Source organism: Centruroides sculpturatus, unplaced genomic scaffold (assembly GCF_000671375.1).
Source record: "Centruroides sculpturatus isolate CEXI.00-Female unplaced genomic scaffold, Cexi_2.0 scaffold626, whole genome shotgun sequence".
Taxonomy (NCBI): Eukaryota; Metazoa; Arthropoda; class Arachnida; order Scorpiones; family Buthidae; genus Centruroides; species Centruroides sculpturatus.
The window spans coordinates 52183-75870 of NW_019384860.1; the positions used below are offsets into that span (position 1 = coordinate 52183).

General features: G+C 29.5%; 1 protein-coding gene across 3 annotated transcripts in view; it reads right to left on the reverse strand.

Moving 5' to 3' along the window:
* LOC111630648 (inactive rhomboid protein 1-like) overlaps positions 1–23688 on the reverse strand; it is a 55382-nt gene that overhangs the window by 30277 nt on the left and 1417 nt on the right. The window contains exons 2-4 of one of the 3 annotated variants that reach the window (XM_023374787.1): positions 6827–6897; positions 6330–6403; positions 4576–4840 (exon numbers count right to left, since the gene is read on the reverse strand). In XM_023374787.1, the coding sequence (XP_023230555.1) occupies positions 4576–4808 (233 nt within the window). In that variant the 5' untranslated portion in view covers positions 4809–4840; positions 6330–6403; positions 6827–6897. Of the gene's footprint in view, positions 1–4575; positions 4841–6329; positions 6409–6826; positions 6898–23688 lie in introns of all 3 variants that reach the window. The other 2 variants (XM_023374785.1, XM_023374786.1) reach the window with 2 other exon arrangements.

Sequence of the window (23688 nt, forward strand, 5' to 3'; positions counted from 1 at the left end):
CAGTAGCTTTGAGGACCCAGGACCTACTCACTAGGGACTGAAACAAACAACTCCCAGAAATTTTTAATTGTGGACCTAGCTGAATCCTCAAAAGGTATAAAAACAAAATGGCCCTTTTAGTGCAAAAGGGCAGAAAGAGTAACAAAAACTAAAATTTAAATGAAACATTATGCATATTTATAGTAAACTTTCTAGTTGATTTATTTCTGTTTAAAATAGCGTGTTTCATATAATAATGGTTATTTTGTGCACATTTGAAATATCATGAAAAAGTATGATCACAGACAACAATAATCTGGTAATTATAATTAAAAGAGGTGTTTGAAACACAGGTTATGAACTTTTAATTAGTTAATCATATATTTAGCAAATACTGCTAAATATATGAAATTTCAATATACAAACCTAAATAAAAACTAAGTAAACAAAAATATTTCATTTGAATTTATTAAAAATATGGATATGATTATAAGTACGCATCACTTGCAATTCAATGTGATATCCTTTGATAATCTCTTCAAAAACTGTTCTGTGTTTTGAGTTTTATATTGTTATTGGGGATTTATATTGTTACCATTTTCACAAAAATGGATTGAGACTTTATAATCACCCTGTACTTTAATTTATATTGGGTTTACTATGTAATTAGAAACCAAAACTGGTTATGTCACTTCAGAATTTTAACCATCATCATAGAATAAAACTTAATGTTCCATAATTTAAATTTCAAAATCATTATAGAACAAAGGTGTGTTCCATTTTTAAAATGATAGAAAGTTCTATGTGGGACTGAGGAAGACTTGTAAATTGAATCAAAAATGTTTGTCATATAACCAATCCTTTGCTGGAAAAGTGCTTTGGTTGTTACAGTTAACTAACGGAAATATGTTCCACCTTTCCACTGTCATATTTTACAGTCAGAAAAAATTTAATTCAAAGTTTGATGATTGTTTATGATTGCATTTCTTCCAATTCCTTTTAATATAGGGTCCACAAATGGCTGAGTGGATAACACCACCAAACATTGGTCATGGGTTTGCACCTAACCAACAGATTGGCCATGTGGAGTTTTCAGGGTTCTTTTCATATATCTGACATCTAAACAGGGATAAGCTTCCTACAGAAAGTCATCCTAGGAGACATTCTTCCATGGTAGAGTCCATTGCCTTATCCCATCAATCCAATCTAATTTTTTCAAAACAGAATAGTTGTAGTATGTCATTCAATGTTAAAAGCTATTTTGGTGTTTAATCGAAAAAGTAAATTACAACACATCACACACTGGGAAATTCTTTAATAAACACACACAAAACCAATATCCAGTGTGAACAAAAATCGAAAAAACTAACACAAACGCTTTCCAACACCTTCTGAGTTCTTCAGGTGTTGTAACAGTTGTTAGATGAAATGGCATTCAGAACATAAAAGCTTTTGAACTAAATATAAAATTTGAACCCAGAAATTCGAAGTATGAGTATAAAAATTCAAAGCTGCGCATGCGTTGTCTTGTGCATAACAAAGAACTAACCAAACGGCTAAAGCATCGTGTCAAGTAGAGCTTGCAAGAGCAATGACAGCATCATTTCCTCCTTAAAATTTATACAGGATGATATAAAATTGGCATTAAGTTCAGTGGATTTCAAGATTTCAATGGCCTTCCAATTTTCCAACCATCTTAGGTGTTCCATTGGGTGTGGTGAAGAGGAGTTTGGCCCACAAAGTTTACCACAATTTCCAGATCTGCTGCAAAGGTAGGTCTGTGGAGGTTCTAGCATGTTGCATGTCAGAGACATGTTCTTGTATCCTGGTTCTCATAGAATGTTTAGTGGACCAATATACAGAAGGTCCCTATCGCATCTATGTTCTGAACAACATTCCATCTAACAACCATTACAGTGCCTGAAGAACTCAAGCAGTTTGAAAACACTTGCAATAGTTTTTTCATTTTCTGTTCATACTGGATATTGGTTTTCTGTGTGTTATTAATTAAAAAAGTCAAATAAAAAATAAAATTTAATTTAATTTTATGCAAATATAATATAAATTTATTGAATTTTGCTGATATATAAGGGACAATTGTAACTTACTTAATTTATTAACTAAAAGTGAAATATTTTGTTTAACACATCCTATTACATTGTATTATTTTTACTGGTCTTTAAGGCCTAAAACGATCTTCCATTTTCCACACAAACAGTATCTTTCTACACAGTATATTTTTCACAAATTTTTTGAGAATGTATCTAAAATATAAAAACAGAAAAAAGCCCAAAAAGTTTATAATAACAAGTCAAATTGCTATTTGTTATTTATAACAAATAAGTGCACTCATATATATTCCTTTACTATCTCTTTGCTAAAAAAATTAATAATGAAGAAATTTGAGAATGGAATATTAAAAATACCTTATTTTAACATATCCTGATGACTGTTTATACACTCCTCAAAAGTGAAATCGCAGCACCACAAAAGAATGCATTTAGCCATATATACATTATAGGACAGGTAGATGTGACAGAGATATGCTAATTATTAAAAGAACAAACAAAGATATGCAAAAGACATCTATTTATTCAGTAACAAATATAGCCCCCACAGACAGCTATACAAGCTACTATATGGCAAGGCATACTATCAATGAGGCAATTTATGGTTGCTTGAGGTATCCCTTGACACAATTCTGGAGATAATCCCTTGACAAGCTATGTCCACTGCAGTGTGCATGTTGTGTACAGTATGTGGCAGTGGTCCATGATTTACCTCATATCAGATGGAGTCTCACAGGTGTTCAATGGAAGAGAAATCCAGTGAGGCTGCCGGTCAGGGAGGATGTGAATTCATCCAGGTTGGTGAGAGTTTGTCATGCAACATGTGGTCAGGCATTGTCTTGCTGGAACACTATGTCAGATGCAACCTGCACTAGTGGCCAAATCTCAAGCCCCACAGTACGTCACACGAATTGTGACATACTGGTCTGCTGTCAGAGTACTGGAAATGTGCACCAGGACTGTCCACTAATTAAACATGAGCATGGTGTGGGACAGGTGTAATGCTCAGCAAAAAGGACTGGCACATAGCATTCCCTGGGTACCATGACACCCATCCATGGCTGTCATTCCTCCACAGACAGAAGCAGGATTCATCTGTAAACAATACCTGATAGCCATTCAGTGGTCCAGTTGCAACAACAACAAGAGCATGCCAGATGTCAAGCTGTTGATGGCATCCTGTTGATGGTTGCAATGCATGCAGCCCAACTTCATGCAATTTGTTGCAAATGTTTAGGTGGACACAGATGCACTCAATGACAGTAAAAGGCAACTTCAGAACCATTGGACCCATGTGCTATGGTGAATGGATCCGGACAGGCTGTTCCATGAATCTGCCAGTCTGTGCACTCTGTTGTATCAGCATACAACAGAGTGCACAGACTGGCAGATTCATGGAACAGCCTGTCCGGATCCAGTCCCTCTTCAGCATGTGCATGGATGTTCCTGCATCCATCATGTCACACATTGCTGGATGTGTGACACACCATGCCCAACTCATGCCAATGCCCAACATGCATGGCAGCTGTGCACATTGACAAAAAGAGGTCATGCAGCTCCAAGATATGGTCTCATTTCCCAGCCATTAACTAATGGTATTCAGCTCACTATTGTCTCAGACATTTTCTACACTTCTTCAAAAGTTCGGTTGCTGCAAACTGTTGCTGGTCGCATTTAGGGCCTGAGCTGGCTGCTGGTCTTTATAGCCTGAAACTGGGGTATCACATGACACAATGCATATGCAAACTTAATCATTTGTATATGTCTGTCACCTCTACCAGTCCTGTAATTTGCATGTGGTTATGCACATTCCTTCATGTTCATGGTGTTGCAATTTTACCTTTGAGAAGTGCATGAACAATTTTCTTATGGAAAAATAACATTATGTGAAAAAACATAATGTGAACATGCACATTATGTGTTTTGCCATGTAATACCATTTTTTCATTATTTTAAATATTTCATTATCAATTCAGAAGTTACAGCCAATGTTCTATTGTGTTTTTTGTTAATCAAACTTTCCTTGGTCCTTGTAACTGAATGAGCCATAGCTGCTAACCCCACTTAAAAAATAAAACTGTTTTTGACTGTGAGTAGTCCATAACATTAACAACAAAAGTGAAACATAATTTTTACTAGCTCTCCAAAACCCTTGTCACCCTTCTCATGGAAAATGCAAGTGTATGTCACGTTTCATTTTGAAACATAAATTTTAGCCCATATGATTTAAATAAAAATTTATGGATGTTAAATTATGAAAAATTATAATAAATAATAAAATAAATATGTTCCAAACTATTATATTATGTTCAAAATTTTTAAAAATTTTCATTTTGTTTCATAAATAATCAATATAAATTAACAAGAAAACTGAAAATTTAATAGTAAAAACATTTTACTATTAAAACATACATTTTTAAGGCATTAATTAAAAATCACCCACCCAATTGAATTTCTTTATTCAATATTATTGAAGCTTTTATCTACGAACAAATAATTTTAATAATCAAAATTTATAACAACTTACTCTTTCAATGTTTTTGAACGCCTGATTCCACCTCTTACTACAGATCTTACTGTTCCATGATTATGCTGTTCAGAAACTTGACGTGAAACTGGAGCTGACCGGGAACCACTTCTATTTGCATTTCTATCTCCAGATTGTTCAAATAAAGGATTTTCAATTAGAACTGGAGCAGATGAAGGATTATCTAAGATTCTACCACCTCTCATCATATTCTCAGTGGTCCCCAGTTGCATGGCACAATAAATAGTCCAATATAATATTGCAACTAAATTAAAAATAAAATAATTTTAATAAAAAATTACAATAGATTTTTCAAATAAATTATACATGTATTGTTATCATGATCATCATTATTATTTAAAATTGTTTGAAAATGTAAATGAAATCACACAGAATAGAAAAATTGAAAATTTTCTTTGTTGTACTTTCTCACCACACTGGGTTGTATATACTCAGAACACACAATAACCTAGAATTAACCAATAACCGATGTAAAACTCTTCAAAAAATCTGCGAACATTTTCGATGCCACTCCTGGGCTCTTCTTCAGGCTTATTTTATATATTCCATTATAACTGGATTTTTTAATTCGAATGTTTTTAAAAATTTGGAACATGCTCTTTTTCTGAAAAAATTCCGAAAAATGAAGAAAACACAGAGGGTACCAATAACATATAACCTGCATCTAAAGGCAATGTACGAAAAAATTGCAAAGTAAGGGAAACTAAGACTGCATACAAAAGAAACCCATCCATATACAGTTTATTAAGGAACGGAAAGGACAATCCTAACCCAAACAGATTTCCATGAATATACAGTATTCATTAAAAGATAACAGATGGAATAGGCCTTTAGTGTATATCGGATCCACCAAACGTTCATTAGCCACAAGAATAAAAGAACATAAATCCGACATCACACATAATAAATTATGACAGCCCTATCTATGTATGCAACAAACCTGAGCATTACACCTATCTTCGATGAAGCACATGTTATCCTCACCACCAAACATCAAGAGCAACTAAGAATTTTACAAGCAATGGAAATCTTTAAAGCCGACCGCAAATACACATGCATTAATTTCAAAGAAGAAATGAATCTCTCTACAGCATGGCAATTCTTACTACACGATAAATCATAATATATTTTATAAGATACATTTAAATAAGGTATTGTGCACATAACAAGTCCCCATTGGTAGAAAATATATTTGAAATAGCTTGTGGATTCCTTCCATGTTAGGAATTTTTTCAGAAAAGGAGCACATTCCAAATTTTTAAAAACATTTGAATTAAAGAATCCAGTTATAACAGAAGATATAAAATAAATCTGAAGAAGAGCCCAGGAGGAGCATCGAAAACATTTGCCGATTTTTTGAAGAGTTTCATGCTGGTTATTGGTTAATTGTAGGTTATTGTGTGTTCTGAGATTTTCTTTGATTTTGATTTCTGTTATTACTTATTATTTGAGCTATTCACAGCAAATTTGCAAAAGGCAAGAGATAAATATAAGTTTATTATTTTATTAATAAGCAAGTTTTTATGAAAAATAAATCCATCTGTTTTCCAGTAGTACAAATTTTTTGTACATAGTTTGATGAAAAAATTTACATTATTGAAAAACAAAATATTGTAATTATATTTAAGTATTTTCTTCCAAAAACTTTATGGCTTAAATTTTTACAGAACAAAATTTTGTACAGAAAGGAATCTGCATATTTTACTCAAAAAATAAATACTACAATAAAATACCTTTTATCTTTTTTTAATTATCCAATTATCATACTAATTTTCTTAAGAGACACCATATTCCCTCTTGCACTCCTCTATTCTATGCAAAAAATCATGTATATTAATGTTCATACAATAGACCATCCTTTTCTATTATAATTTTAAAGTAAATTAATTCATTCAAACTGTAATTAAAATTAACAAATGTAAACAAATGTTTAACTTTCATTAGTCAAGATGTAATGAAATAGTATTCTTGACTGATATGAAGCAATCATTATTTAATCAAAATAAGCTTTTTAATAATAAATTGATATGTTTTATTAATAATTTCTGAAATCAAAAGAGTTTCACATTGGAACAGATTTTAAAATTAACTTGGTTAAATTTTTATACAATCAATTACATAATAAAATAATAATAAAAATATTTAAATGTGAATATTTGATCATTTAATTTATTTCAATTTTTACAATTACAGTATTGAATAAAATTTAAATTTTAAATTAAATCAATACCTATTATATATAAACATCATTGCAGATTTAAAACCATCATAAGCTGATCCAAATCAGTTCTTGTGAAATGTCTGAAAATTAATATAGAAATTTTAGAAAATTTAACAAACTATAGTTAGCAAACTAATTTATAAACTTTAAAATATAAATTCTATAAAATATCATCACTTATATAAGAATCAGGAAAAACTTAAATTTAGTATTATTTAAATACAAAAAATCATTTCAAAACCACAAAAATTGTTTAAATTAATTTGTCTTTCTAGTTATCTTTAGAGATGACAAAGATTTGCACTGAAGATTTTCTTTGCTTTTTTTTTAACTTCTTTCTTAGAATCAAAACTTATAATCCATATGTAAAAATTCAATCAAAAATCAACATTTGTGCAAAACAATTCTGATTATCTAAATATATAAAATTACTTGTCCTGACTGACTGACTTATTCATTATCACCCAGAGCAAACTGCTGAACCTAAAGAGGTGAAATTTGCTACACAATTAGGGTATGTCATGAAAATGCATACTAAGAAGGGATTTTTCCAAAGAAGGGATTAAGGTTTAACCTGAAGAATGGCTTCTACTGTACTATTTTAGATGCAATTTTTTGTTTTCAACTACATTTAGTCTTCATTGAGTACTTAGATGTATTAAATTAATAACATTTCAGACAATATTATATTTTTATATATTTCGATTTTTTAACCAAATGTTCAGACCGTTTTAAATTCAAATTTGTTATTGCATATTAGTTCGATTATAGAATGATTGTAAATGTTCCAGAAAACTGACCAAATTCAAAACAGTTTGTTTGATTTGCAGCAATTCTCATCATTCTCAGTGGTAGGTGTTATATAACAATTACTATGGTTGTTGAAATACTGAATATAAATGGGGTTTGCTTGCAAAATCTATGTGGGCAAAGTCGCAGGTAACAGCTAGTAAAAGCATATATTTGAATACACTTTTTTCAAATTGCAGCCCGATGAAATGCACATTTCAATGTTTTATATGAATTTTTAACTCTTAAGAAAATTCAAATTTACAAAATGTAACTTTTAATCATTATTATTTACAAAAATTAGTTCATTAGTTAATTTTACACTTTAACACCAATAAAAGATTATTTATAATTAACTTAGACATGTAACATTAATATATAAAAATGGTTTTACTTAAACTATTGTTATTTATTATAAAAAAAATAATTAAAATTACAGATAAAAATTTTATCATTTATAATTAAAATTATAAATAATTAAAAAATTCCAAATTCTTCTTATCAAAACTTTTTATATATTCAATATAAATGATAATTTTGGGTCATTTGTCAAAAGTTTGAGTCTTCATTTTCAATATGGGCATGTAAAAGTTTTTCTATAACCATATTTTATATTGTTTTTGAAACCATGTTTTGCAAATATATTGGACTTTGAACTCCCATTTGAGTTATAAATAAAGCCAAGTGTTCGAAGTCCCATATTTTATATGTTGAAGGATACCTTGATCCATCAGTTGTGACAATGAAGCTGGATACACTAAAAGGTAGAAAAACTGCTTTGATTTCTCCACAGAATAGAATAGCCTCAGATGGATGAGACAGAGCATTATTCAATTCAGCTTTATTACAATATTATTTATTATACTCAAAACAAATATCACAGTAATAAAACTGAACTAAATTGCAATTCTTCAGTTGCAATGGCAATAGCTTACAAACAAGTAAAGTCACATTAAAAAGTCTGTCTACATTAATCAATTATAATTAGGCCAAAAAGTTTTAAAATATAGGTATCCCTCATATAACACAGTAGTTATGTTCCAAAAAAGTGCTGTGTTAATCTGTGTTATACAAAACAACAGACTAATGCAAAACATAAAGTTACATTCCAAAAGTTAATGAAAGTATACTATTCTTTTTTGTTACTAAGAGAAACATGTTTATTAAAGCAATCAATGATTTATTTCTAATCAAAAATTAATTAACAATCACAATTAAAAGTACTGTACTATGCATCAATATTAAATTTAGTTAAACCAGACAGAGTGTTTTTCTTTTTACAAGATAACATCGTCATCTCAGTTTTTTTGTTGATCTCAATCAGAAGTATCAGAAACATTTTCAATTTTTTATTTTTATCATAAAAAATTTCATGGATGATAAAATAAAAATACGTTATTAATCAAAAATTTGTTCTAGTGGTTGCATTTGTTCAGTCGAGTACTGAGCGACTTTTTTCTTTTTTCCAGAATTTGTGTTTGAATACCAAATTGTTTGAATACCGAAAAACTGCTGTATTTTGTATGTCATTTTTACAAATTAAGTAATCATTCATAGATAAGTAATATATATCTACAGTTAAAAACAAGTTTAATAACACTTACCTAAAAATGTTTAATTAAACTTTACTAAATACAAAGTGTATTTTTTAAGTAAGGTCCATTTTTTGATAAGAAGAAAAATACTGTAAATATCATTAAAATATATTTTTTCCCATATTCAACATACTTCTATCTACTTTTCTACATAATTTCCATTTTTGTTCAAACATTTATCATACCGCTCAAAACATTTTTAAATTCCTACTCCAAAGAAATCTGCTGCCTGCCGCCAGAAGACATTAGGCCACGCCGCTTGTCTTGTATGGCACGGCAGAGTTTTCTCAAGGTCACAATAAGCATCAGAATTTATTGTTGTGCCTCTTGGCATAAAATCCACTAACAAAGCCCCTTTCCTGTCCCAAAAGACAGTTACCATGATCTTTCGTGCTGAAATCGAATAACAGATTGTATCTTACAGTTGGCGGGTGACTCAATTTTCTTAAACATTATAAACTTCTATAGCTCAGCACACAGACAGACGATACAGCTGCAAATGGCATATAAACACCCGCAAAGCATGCTGAAAGCAGATGCTCATGCACACTGCTGTAATCGCGCATCATTCTCACTCTCATTCACAAATGGACCTTATTTAAAAAATAGCCCTCGTACAAAGATTAATCCATAAAAATAAAGCATTGTCACTGTCTTAAGAACTAAAGTCTGAAAGCAATGACAATTACACTTGGTTGATAGGAAAGTTAGGACAAGGAATAAAAAAATTGCACTATCAGTTTTCATTAAAGTAAACCTGACAAAAAGCAGAAAATAATTTGAAAATTTCAATACTCTAAAATTCATGAGAAAATTTGAGACGTGTGCGCTTACTTGAGTAAAAAAAAATATCAAACAACAAAGTTTACACTTAAAAATTGTGAAATTTTGTACGGAGAATTTCTAAAACTGCATTAGAGTGAAACCATATTGTAGAGGGATACCCGTATTACATAATAAGCATGTACAGCCAGCAATAAAATTTTTTCGACATTGCTAGAAAAGGTTTGTCTTTCTTACAATACTAAAAAAGAAAAAAAAACAGCTCTCATAGTATTCCAGTTGCTCATTAAAAAAGGTTTTACAATCAGGCAACAGCAATTGACCACTGTCGTGAGGAAAGAATGATTTGTGAGGATTGAAATAAATTAATTGGCATAAAACCATTGTCCACCACTGCCAATAAATATTTGGCAGATTGTTTTGAGTATTTTCAACTAGCAAAAACTAGAAATCATTTACTCCAAAAAATGTTTTCTTCAATATACAATGTTCTGTTCCAATTTGCAAATCATCTATTTGAATTCTGTGAATCAAACCTAACAATGTGTTGTATATAGCAGAAGAAAATGATTTTTATTGGGTTGTTCAGAAAGTAATTTCGTTTTTTTACCACTAGATGGATTAGTTGTATTTTTCCAACCATTTTCATTCTAAACCGTATTATCGTTATATATTTTGACAGCTGGCATTTTAAGGCTTATTTGTAAAAAATTTTGTTTGATTCTGTGCAATTGTTTATTTTCTGTGTCCCATCAAATATGGAAGATTGAAAGCAGCATTTTCAGCATATTTTGCATTTTTATTACCAAAAAATCAAAATGCTGTTCAAGCAAGAAAAAAATTGTGGTACATGTATGGAGATGATGTGCTGAGAGAAAGACAGTGCCAAAACTGGTTTACAAAATTTCATTCTGGCAATTTCAATATTGAAGATGCACCATGTTCTGAATGGCCAGTTGAAGCCAATGAAAACAAAATAAAAGGTACTGATTGAAGAAAACTGCCAAATAACAACACATGAAATCACTAAGAGATTAAATTTGTCAAATTGAACTGTTTATGATTACTTGAAACAAATTGGTTTCATTTCAAAGCTTGATAATGCTCTTTAAGAACATGTGGAACCCATATGGGTTCCACATGTTCTTAAAGAGAGATGCTCTCTTTGGTGGGATTTTAAGGATTTTTTTTTGGAGCTTTTACCAGACAACTTAACAATTGATTCAAAAGTGTACTGCCATCAAGTAAACAAATTGAGTAATATCATCAAACAGAAAATGCGGCCAGAATTGATCAACAAAACAGGTGTAATGTTTTACCACGATAATGTCAAATTTCACACAAGTTTGATAACTCATCAGAAACTGTTATAACTTAGATGGGACTTCTAACTGTTATAACTTAGTTGGGTATCACACCAACCATATTCACCAGATTGAGCACACTCAGATTATTACTTGTTCTGGTCTATATAAATTTTTTTTAACTGTAAGACATTTACATGAAATGACAATGTCAAAAATCACTTGGATCAGTTTTTTGTTAGCAACGATCAGAACTTTTATAAACGTGAAATCATGCTACTTCCAGAAACGATGACAACAGGTATTTGACCAAAATGGTCGATATATAATTCAATAAAATATTTATTTACTATAAAAAATATTGTTTTTTTTCCATGGAAAAAAACGAAATTACTCTCTGAACAACCCAATAGTTTATGCTGGTTTTTGGTGCGTTTTACTTATATTTTAGCCATTATCTCTTCCACTAACTTCAATATTTTCAATATGTGATGGTTGAATCAACAGATGAGGAACCTACAGATACAGTAGACTCCCTATAAGATGGGTTCCTATAATTACGATTTCTATAAGACGGCAAAAAAAATTGTGGCAGTATCCGTACACAATGGTAAAAAAACTCCTATAATTACGTAAAACGTCATCGGGCAGCCGAACAACTTTCCCGCCATCCAGCATCACGCTACGGACAGTTTAGGCGGGTAAATTGAGTTTAGTTTCGTCTGTACATATAATTATATATAAATTAAGTACTGTACATATAATTATATATTAACTTAATTTATTGTAACTTTATTATAATTATATATATGCTTTCTGCCGTCTAGCACCACGCTACGGAGAGTTTAGGCAAACTATCGTCTGTACAGTATGTAAATTAGATACCGTAAGTCTAATACAGTACTGTAATTTTATACATTTCGTGTGAAAGAAACATTCCTTATTCAACGGTGATTAAAATTATTTATATTAATGATGTCTCCAAAGTTCAACGAAGTTTTCACAGAAAAATAACATCAGAAATCGCAGCCGCGGTTTGCTGAGCTGTTCCGCGACGAAAACAAGCTTGAGCAACGGCGATGTCGAATGGTGCACACTCGGTAAGTAATCCTACAATTTTTTGTTTATAGCGTAGTTTATACGGATTATTTCCAAAAAAAAATATACGTATTTTGGAAATGTTGAGTCGGATTAATCTAGAATCGATTAATTTTATGGAAGAAAACTTTTCAAACAGCCGTAGTCCGTAAAGTGCATACGTGTCCGGCTGTGATTGGCAAGGACTCGTAAGAAATCGATTCATAAAGGACGGAACGTATCTACCATCTTATAGGGGGGTCGACTGTATATACATGCAAAACACACACACACACACACACACACACACACACACACAGTAGCCAACTTATTATGACTATATACATGGTACATTGTTGAGTCATTTTTGCTCACAATACTGCTGCAATTCTCTTTGGCATGGACTCTATGAGATGTTGGTAAGTGGCTGAAGGAATCTGACACCATATCTGATAAATTGCATTTTCCAGTTCACTAAGAATGGTTGGTTCTAAATCCAGCTGACCTAATGCCCCTTTTGACCTTGTTCCATAAATGCTCAATTAGATTGAGATCTGGTGATTGTGGATGCCAACTAAGTAAGGTAAAGTCTCTGTAATGCTCTTCAAACCATGCATCTTTTCCGATAATTTGAGCTTTATGGCATGGAGCATTATTGTCCTGCTGGAAGTATCCATCTCCAGTGAGTTATTTAACATAACCAGATGTATTTGGTCAACAACAATATTTAAATATTTTTGGACATTCAGATGTTCCACACAAAGCAAAGGGCCCAAAAAATGCCAGGAAAACATCCCCCAAACCATAACATTGTCCACCAACTTAACTTCAGGAATTCCCATATTGAACAAATCATTAAATCTTTATTGTTTGAAGTCTTTGAAATATTAGAAATAGTCCTCTTGTAAAAAAATTAAATAGTGTCATTCTTCAATATTCTTTGGACAAACACCCACAGGAATCTCTCAGGAAATCCTTCTGAGGAGGAATCTTTTTAGACATTGTTTCTCTTTTTATACTTTTCCTTCAGTCAGAAATATTGGCATCTGATCACATTTGGTCATCTCAATGTGGTTTCTAACATTCGTCCAATCTAAAATTTTAAACCATACTTCCATGGATGAGCAGTGCCCTCAGGAAGATGTATCATAGTTGATAGGAAGTTAGAACATGATAAAGATTCATTAACTTCCCTGTTAAAATTTGCAATTTCAGGTCAAATAAATAACTTTCTCTCTTAACAAATATAAGTTTCATAAATTAATAAAAATTACAGCTTCAGGTCCTCACAAATATATTTAGATTGCATATCTGTATTGTTATAATATTATACTATTGAATAATTTCATTACAGTAACCAATTAAAATATATAGTAAAACTTCTCTAACTTAAATGTCTGTAACTAGAATATTTCTTTAACTCAAAGAAAATGAACTCAATATGACTCAATGGAATAGCATAGCAATTTAACATCTCCAACTCAAATTTTCTTAACTTGAATTTGCTCCAAATTGAAGGTTTTCATAGTCCCAACATTGATTTATGTTACTTTCAACTTCCCTGACTCTAATGTTAATATTTATTCCATCCAAAGTGATCCTAATCATTGGATATCCATGAAATTTTCAGACAGTTGTATCTACTGTCCAACAGCCATTTGCATACAATGTTCCAATCCAAAGCAAGAGGACCTCTCATTTTATCTCAACAAGATATATTGCAAAACTGTTTAATTCCATTAGTTACATTAACATTTTGCTGAAAGGTGTAGATAGGCTGTTTAAAACAAACTATCAAAGATTCTTTATATAATGCAAGAGAGCTAAAATACAAATCTATTCAAAATCAGTATTTTTCACTCTATTGTTCTCTAACTCAAATCATCTGTAACTTAAAGTATTTTCCTGCCCCTTGGAGCTTCGAGTTAGAGAAGTTTTACTGTATAAACATATATAGTATTGTGAGGCCCCTGGATTGTGAGAATATCTAGACACTCATCTTAACACTATCACTTCTGTATTTTTATAAGAGAATTTTACTTTATTAGTTGTTAGCTTTTTGTCACTATCATAAGAGACTTCACTTAATTATTTCTGCAAGACCAACATTCCTGACAAAAAATTTATGGACAACACATGGTCTCTAAGAATAACTGTCATTGAGAAATACACACACTACCTGATTTACACAATGAAAGTCCTAAGCTCAAGTAGACATCTTCAGTTGGAATAGAAGTCAGCATCAAATTAGCAATTGTGGCCAAAGTTTTCATCTCTAAAGCGTGAACATCAAACATCGAGCACTGCTATGTTGTAAGCAGCATTCAACATTCACATTTTAGAGATGAAAACTTTGGCCTCAACCTTTCTATTATTGTCAATATTGACCTTTCTTATCTGTCTTCCCAATTTCATTTGGAGACAGATGACAGATCAATTGTATTACATGAGATAAGGGTTGAAACAAAAAAGAAAAGTTCAGGATGTTAGACTGAGAGACCTATCCTTTAAAAGCTCATGTCTCAACAACACAGCATTCCTGTCCATTCTGTTCTGGTTTGTCTGATTTGATTCTGTCAAGCCAAGCTATCCAACTGTCCATTGATCCAGAAATACCAGTGTCCACCAGCAAAGTTGGTCCATTGTCCAGCATCATTCTGCCAAGTCATTTGTGACTTCTACAACAGATTATCCAAGCTGGTAGCCCAGGACCAGAAGTGAGGCCTATGTACACTTCTCAGCACTGATTAATCCCTGGAATTCTCTACTTATGTGTCATCTCATTTGTTATTTAGTATAACTTCCTTATTCTCTACTTTGTGACTTGTCAAGACTAGTCCCCACTGAATCACCTCTGGCAATAACTGAAGCCCAATAAAAACTTGTCCAGCAACACTGATAGTTTACAATTAAGGACTGTTGTAAAATTGTATTGTTAGAGGCATCTACATCTTTTCAGGTAATTGTATGTTGGCTCTCATAAATAGAGTTTGAAATTAGAGGATTCATCTCTCATGCAAGATCCACTGTATCCACATGTTCTGCTCATGTTATCAGTTACAACCTTCCCCAATTAAATATTCATTAGCTTTGATTTCAGATGAATCGAATTTCATGGTTTCACCATGAAATTTGATTCATCTGAAATCCATACCATGTTATCCAAATATAAGGTGCATCCCTATTCTGAGAACCCATATCAGGAAGAAATATTTTCTTGAATAAAAGGCACACCTTTTTAGCTAATTTTCAACACAAAAAATTTTAAAATGGTAGATTTTATGATGAAAAGTTTAAATTTTGCATCATAACTTTTCTAAACACCGGATGACATTTGATTGTGCTTGTGCTTTTGTGATTTTATGTTGTATTGTCAATGCCAAAGTCTAAGATAAAATTGATCAAAGGCTTGATACAGCACAAGTGACTCAATTTTACACCACCTAGTGTTTTTGTGTGCAATATTTAACTTATGACAAAATTTATCTTAACTAATGATTATGGCTCTCATGGCTGTATTCTAAATAATTGACACCTAAATGCGATTTCCAGCACATAATAAACACAAATTTACTGCTCGAACATTTTCGGCCATCATTTAGAGACTCTCATCAGGACTGAATACATAAAAATACAGTTTAATCATTCAAAAATTTCTATCTTTTGAACATCATTGTGTTCCAATCATTTAAACATTTAAAAAGCTGTTTGATATGAAAATTGTTTTGTTTACATCATAAATAAATAAATAAATAATTATTTTAAATAAAGTTACAATGTTGGCCATATTCACCAACAACGTTTTAAATTGAGAGCTTTGTAATCCAAAATTTCAAGCCGGTAACTCTAGATTAAGAGTTACTTTAGTTTTCAACTTAATCTAACACTGGATTATGAAATCTTTAAAGTGAAGAGTTATGCTACAAGCTCTAATTTGTCTGAGGGCATCATGATGTTTGTATACAAATTGCCATACATAAACTAAACAGATGATTTTAAAACTTAGTAAACCATAGATTCCAACAATGAAAAAAACTATATTCATTTCAAGATTATTTCAAGATATAAATTTTAGAATCACTTGCAAAATATAACAATGTATTAGAAAAAACAACAAATGCTGTAATAAATATAGAGACAAATATATATGAATACAAAATGTAACAATTACCCAGAAATTATAACAGCACAAAATAATAACAATTGTTATTTTCTTATAAAATATTAAAAACTAAAGCAAATAAAAGGTAAGTGGAAAGTAGAATTTTTTAAAACTGGAAATCCTACCAGTATTATAATATAATCATTTATGCTTAACATAAACAATTATAGCAATGCTTATTTTCAACTTGTGAGAGTCTATCACCATAAAAAGCAAATAATTCCATGCTGTTTTAAAAAACTCAAATAGTACATTCTTTAATTTGTAATTCTAAAATTAACTTGCCAATATTTTGAGTTAAATCATGATTCAGATTTAAGACTTAAATCTAAAATTAATGCATGGTGAATACCAATTTTAACTGTACTCATGATTTATTTAAATCTTACTTTAGATTTAACTTAAGGTGGAGAATACAGCTTTCAGTGCACTTCATAATGTTAATCAAAATTCATTTGATGACATATTTTTTAAATTTTGGTAATTAAATGGTACAGTAGAGCCTCGAAAACTCGGCACTCCGGATAACTTTTGGAGATGAAGTGCCTTTTGGCACTTCATCTCCAAAAGATGAAGTGCCAAAAGATGAAGGAAAAAAAAGATGAAGTGCCTTTTGGCACTTCATCTTTTTTTTTCTTCATCTTTTCATCAAGATTTGGCACTTCATCTCCAAAAGAACTTTCAGAAAAAATATCCCAAATGTAAGGTATGGTACATGGCATTTTTAGTGCCAAAACTGATAAAAAAGAATGTACCTTATATTTGGATAAATGCAATGTAAATTCCATATTTTCCATCTTGAAATCTTTCAACTATTGTAAATGCTATACTGTATGAGATAATGTATAACATGTAAGTCATTTTTGTTTCTGATTACCACGGGTAGATACCAAATACAAAAAAAAAAAAAAAAAAAATGGAACATGCTTTTTGGTTGTATCTAGTTTATGTTATTATTTTAGAAATTGCTTTGTTGTGTTCAAACAATATCAGTTAAGTGCAAAATTTATAATAAACAGAAGCAAAACTTGTAATTTGTACAATGAATGAAAATAAAATTATTTTTTGTTATATTGTTGATAAATGTTCTTTGTATTGTACCTTCATGTCTTTACCAAAAAGAGATAACCTAAAGCATCAATTAGTGGGCAATGAATAAATATAACTGTTTTGCAGCATAATTTTATAAGAGCAAGTTAATAAACTTTATATAAAAGAATAAAAATGCGATAGTGGATTGTTGATACTTTTGACATCTCACTATAAGTTGGCCAGACATGGTCTATATAATACTACTTCTTGTCCTACATTAGGTGAGTCTTTTATTTATAAGACTTATGAGTATCCATATCTTAATGAGAGCTCAAGAACCATATCTTAATGTTAATGTTGTTGGGTTGCAATATAAAATAATTGTAGACCTATAAATTCCCACTGTCCATCTTTCCTTAATCTCAAAAAATGATATTAGATAAAATTAAATTCAAGACCAGATACAGAAAGCTTAGGGAGAGGAGATCCCAATTAATTATATATAAACTTCCAATGCAAACTGGAAGTTATGTTATTTCAATTCAAAAATTTTCCCCTGAAAAGAGTTAGATAGATGACTGGCATGACTCCGTTGCTAAAGGAAAAGTATGATGTACAGGGGCAAGACACTACAATACTAATTTGACATGGAGAACATATTTTAAATTAAATAAATTAAACATGTGATTAAAAATTGTAACCCAACATTGTGACAATGTCACAATAAACAACTGCTCATTTTTTTTATGTTAGAATTATGACAAATGCAATTTACAACAGAATTCTCTTCCAGGACTTCCATTTTTGTTAGGGATTATTTGTGTAAGTAATCTAAAAATATCTTACACTAATTTTAGCAAAATAATTGAATACAAGAGTTTGTTTAAATTTTATTTTATCCATCCTAGGTAAATCTTAATTCCTAGAAATGAGTTCACATTCTACTACACAAATGGTGTTAAAGTAAGTTAAATGAATTGTCATTAAATAATCAATCTCACTTTTTAAAATCATTTTCCAATTCTCTGTAGTGAGGGAAAGTATCAGTGATTAGATTCAGCTTGAGTAATGTGTAATGATAGCTGCTTTGAGAAATACAAAAAGTAAAAACATTAATTCTGTTATTCTACATAGAAATTTTGTAATAGATTGTGTTGTTGACGGTCCTATATATCTATCCTAACCTACCAAAATATAATCTATCACATTAACTCGAGAACTATCTATACTAGCAGCAAAATATAGATTAAAGCAAAATGTAAAACTACACAACACAATCTCTTGCAAACATGATGTTAGTGTGTTAATCTGGTTACATTTAACTATTCCAATCAATAATCTGTGATATCACTTATTGTATTATTATTTTGATAACTATTTAGAGTTTTAAAACATTTTCCTTCTTTGTGAAAAATACATTATGTCTTAAATGAAAAAAAAAAAAAAAAATGATATTTAGAAAAAAATTAAATTACACTAATCTTGTATTTTGTCAATTTGACAAGTGATAAGAAATCAAATATTAAAATTCTATGAAAATTAAAATAATAGAAAATACAGTAGAGCGTTGATTTTCCGAATCAATTGGGGACTGGGGTTGTCCGGATAACTGATATTTCGGATAACTGATTTACGTACGAAAAAATAGTTTAACGTATCCAATGTCGAAATTTTTCTCCGTTGCGTGTCGCTTCGCGTTGAATTTTCGTTGATGTTAAGTCTAACAAAGACTATTGTATCGTTAAAAATTATTTATTTTGTACAAACAAAATAAATATATTGAAAAATATAAAAATTATAAAAAATTATACTTCAAATGCTAATTTAGTATCAAAAACGTAAAATATTTGAGTAGCCCAAGACATAGCCAAAGATTGAAGCGCCACAGCACTGGCGGAAATTTAAATTTGCCGACTGTAAATCTTTCGGATGATTGACGTTTCAGATGATTGACTTTCGGAAAATCGACGCTCTACTGTATATTATGTAAAAAATTTTCATTTATCAAAATGAATTTATTTGGGCTGCAATTTGAAAAAATTGTAGACCTATAAATTTCCACTGTCATCCGTCTGTCTGCTTGTCTATCTGTCTTTCCTTAATCTCAAGAATACAGTTATATAGACAAAAGACAAAACCAGATATGGAAACCTTAGAGGAAGGAGGCTCCAATTAACTATGCACAAACTTATGCTACAAACTAGAAGTCATTTCAATTCAAAGATTTTCCCCTGAAAGATGTTAGATAACCAGCATGACTATTGTTAAAGGAAAAGTATGACGTACAGAGGCAACCCACTATTAATTGGCGGCAAGCATATATTTTAAATTAAATAAATTAAAAATATGATTAAAAATTGCAACCCAGCAATTGTGATGATATCATAATAAATAATTGCTCATTTTTATTTAATTAAATTATTTACCAGTTATTATCAAATATATAATACTCAATTATAAAATTTATAGGATTCATTTTTCTAAAAATTATTTATTATAAAACTCAATTATTATTGATAGTTCATTACTACAGTATGTATTTTTTTATAATAATATGCTAATTTAGAAGTGAAACATTTTATAAAATATTATGTACTTTGCTATTTTTGGAGAAAACACATGCACATACATGATTAAAACAAAGAATTAACAATTTTCTATTGTTTTAATTCTTGCAATTTTTTTTAATGCAAAGTAATAGAAGTTATAAAATATGATTATAATTATATTTTGTTTCACTGTTTTCAGTACTACTACTATTTACTATAATAAAGAATTTGTTTTATTAAAATGATAAGATTGTTTAAGAAATTTTTCATCTATAAAAAAAGGCAAAATAAATGTGATTATTTGTTCATTATAACTGCTCAGTACAATTATTTCAAAATCATTAATCAATATGCTCCAAGAATCTTCTAAATCATTCTTTATAATAATCATTTACAAGACTTGTCATCTAAATTTCTTTGTTGAGAATCATAAATGCTTATTAACAGCAACATATTTTCAAAATTTTCATGAAATAACAAGACCAAACAACAAATTTCAAGAAATCTGTTGCAAGAAATATTAACATACTAGATGTTAATTTGGTTGCTGATCCATCTTCATTTAGTTGAAAATCAAGTGTAGTCCATGATCAGTCATTGTATTTTTAATTTCATGTAAAAATTGAATAAAATTGATATTGCTACAATTGAATTGCAGCAATACCAATTTTACATGTTACCATTATAGACAATTCCTTAATTTAAATCTTCTTGTTCTATTTCTGTTTTGGAACTTAGAAAAGCCTGAAGAAAGCTGTTCAACAAGCCAAAAACGTTTACCTTTAATAAATAAATTGTGCTGGCTAAATTTAGAAATTTATTTGGAGTGTTTTTTTACAGTATTACCAGTTATAATTTACATAACATGCATCATCATCTAGTTTAAATCCAAAAATAATCTAGTTTGCAGTTAACCTAAAGTAAACTTTAAAAAATGTTTTTCCTTGTCAATAGCAAATATAAATATTNGTTATACACCATGTATCAAATAAAAATATAACTGTTTAAAAATGTCATTAATCTGTTTTTTAATAGAAGTAAGTTTGAAAACACAAGGATCAAATATCATCTATAATAATATTGCAATATTAAAAATGAAAATCTGAAGTTTACATTTGATCAAATACCTTGTATAAATTTAATAAAACTTACATCTATTTCATATGACATAATTTCATGTATTTTATAGGTAACATACTTAATCTAATTGATGTATGCTAGTAGGTAACTCATTAATTAGAAAATAATAAGTTTAACATATATTCAATAATTGCTGTTTTTTTCTAATAAACTGACAGTATAAAATATCAAATTTGCTTAATTATTATTGGGCTGCAATATGAAAAAATTTTAGATTTAGACCTATAATTTCCTATTGTCATCTGTCTGCCTGTCTTTCTTTATTCTCAAGAACGGAGTTAGATAGATGAAAGACAAGACTAGTTATGGAAAGTTTAGGGGCAGGAGGTTTCAAGTAACTATATATGAACTTCCGATGCAAGTCATGTTATTTCAATTCAAAAACTTTTCCCTGAAAGTTGTTGACCAGCACAACGCTATTGCTAAAGGAAAAGTATGATGTACAGGTCAAGACACTACAGTACTGATTTGAGGGAGAGAGCATATATTTTAAATTAAATAAATTTAAAATATGATTAAACATTGCAGCCCAGTATTGTGATGTCACAATAAATAACTGCTCGTTGTAAATTACATTATTGTGGAAAGACATGTACAGAGCTTCACTTGTATATAATACTTTCACTGGATTTGTATACGTCTAATAACTATTGAATAATGCTTTTCTAATTTAAATATTTCAATTTGAAGCATTGCTTATAAAATTTTGTTATATTAAGTTAAAATAATATATTCATACTGACAGTTTGCAATAAATCAAAATTTATGTTAATAAATATCTGCAAAATAAGAACTAATTAGTGTAATTAATCATAAAATAGCTAACATGCAATANAAGCATTTATTGTGAGATTGTCACAATGCCAGGCTGCAATTTTTAATCATATTTTTAATTTGGATTTACATTAATGGACTTACATTTAAAATATATGCTCTCCATCTCAAATTAGTAGTGGCTTGTCCCTGTACATCATACTTTTCCTTTAACAATACAGTTGTGACAATCATCTATTAACTACTTTCAGGGGAAACTTTTGAATTGAAATAATGTGCCTCTGATGAAGTTCATACATAGTCAATCGGGATCTCCTGCCATTAAGGTTTTGGATTTCATCTATCTACTTCTGTTTGTGAGATTAAAGAAAGACAGACAGATGGACATGTGGGAATTTATAGGTCTACAATTTTTTTCAAATTGAAGCTCAATAATGATGTCATTTAAATCAGATTTATTTATATTATCAAAACTTTGTAAGTTTTTTCAAGATTTGATATAACTTTAAATATTCAGTTTTAAATATTTAACATTTAATTAAATATAAATATTTTAATGAATTTACAGGTAATGTTATATCAGAATGTAATTTGTCACAAAAACTTTGGATTAATTTTACTATTTCATTAAAAGAATTTCTTATATTCTTAAAAATGCAACCTGCTATTTTGTATTCTTATATACTATTCTTTGTAATAAAGATTTTCTAAAAGACATATATTTAATTTAAAAAAAATTAAGTTATCAAATATTTAAATAAGTTAAACACTTTTTATTTGTAATATAATTTCTAACATTCTAGTGATAAATATTTTAACTTATTTATAGATATTATCTCACTTTTTATCAAAAGTAATTAATTTAAGAATTGGTTCTTTAATTTCTTTTAGTTTTTCCAATATATAAAATTTAAAAATTTTCATTTTCAAAGTAATTAATACTTCTCTTGAAAATGAAGTATAGCTGAAGCTGGCCAAATAATAGACTGAAAACAATTTAAATAAAATCTTATTTTTGGCTTCCGTAACAGTTTGAATTTTCTTTTATTTAATTAGCAATTTAACATAAAATTTGTAATATAAAAATATATTAATATGTGCTTCATTTAGCAAACAAATAAGAAAATATGTAACTGAGTGATCATCACCATAAAATGGGAATTTAGTAATAATCAATTTTGAAATAGGTTAAACTAAAATTATATTTTAATCCTCTTATGAACATTTTTATAATCCTAAAAGATGTTAATTTAAAATAAATAATAACTTTCCTGACATTGATAAAATCCGATTTGTCTTATTTTGAATAAATTTAATAATCTAGATTTGTAGATAAAATAGGGATTGATTTTATGCTGTCCATTATGATGAAATCTATCCTATTCTATATAGACATCTGTTGCTGATCAAGTATTTTTTCTAAGATAGAAAATTTCATCATTAAAAATAAAATAATAATAAATCAAAGAATACGTTTCAAAATAATTGTAAGTGCTAATATTTAAGAAAATATTTCTTTTTTTATATTATATTGTATATATTTTTTTATATTATATTGCATTTTTATATATTTTTATATTATATCTGGTTTCATTCCTGGAATACATTTGAAATAAGAAACAAATTATGATTTAATGTGCAATTTGAAAAAAAAATCTTTAAATTT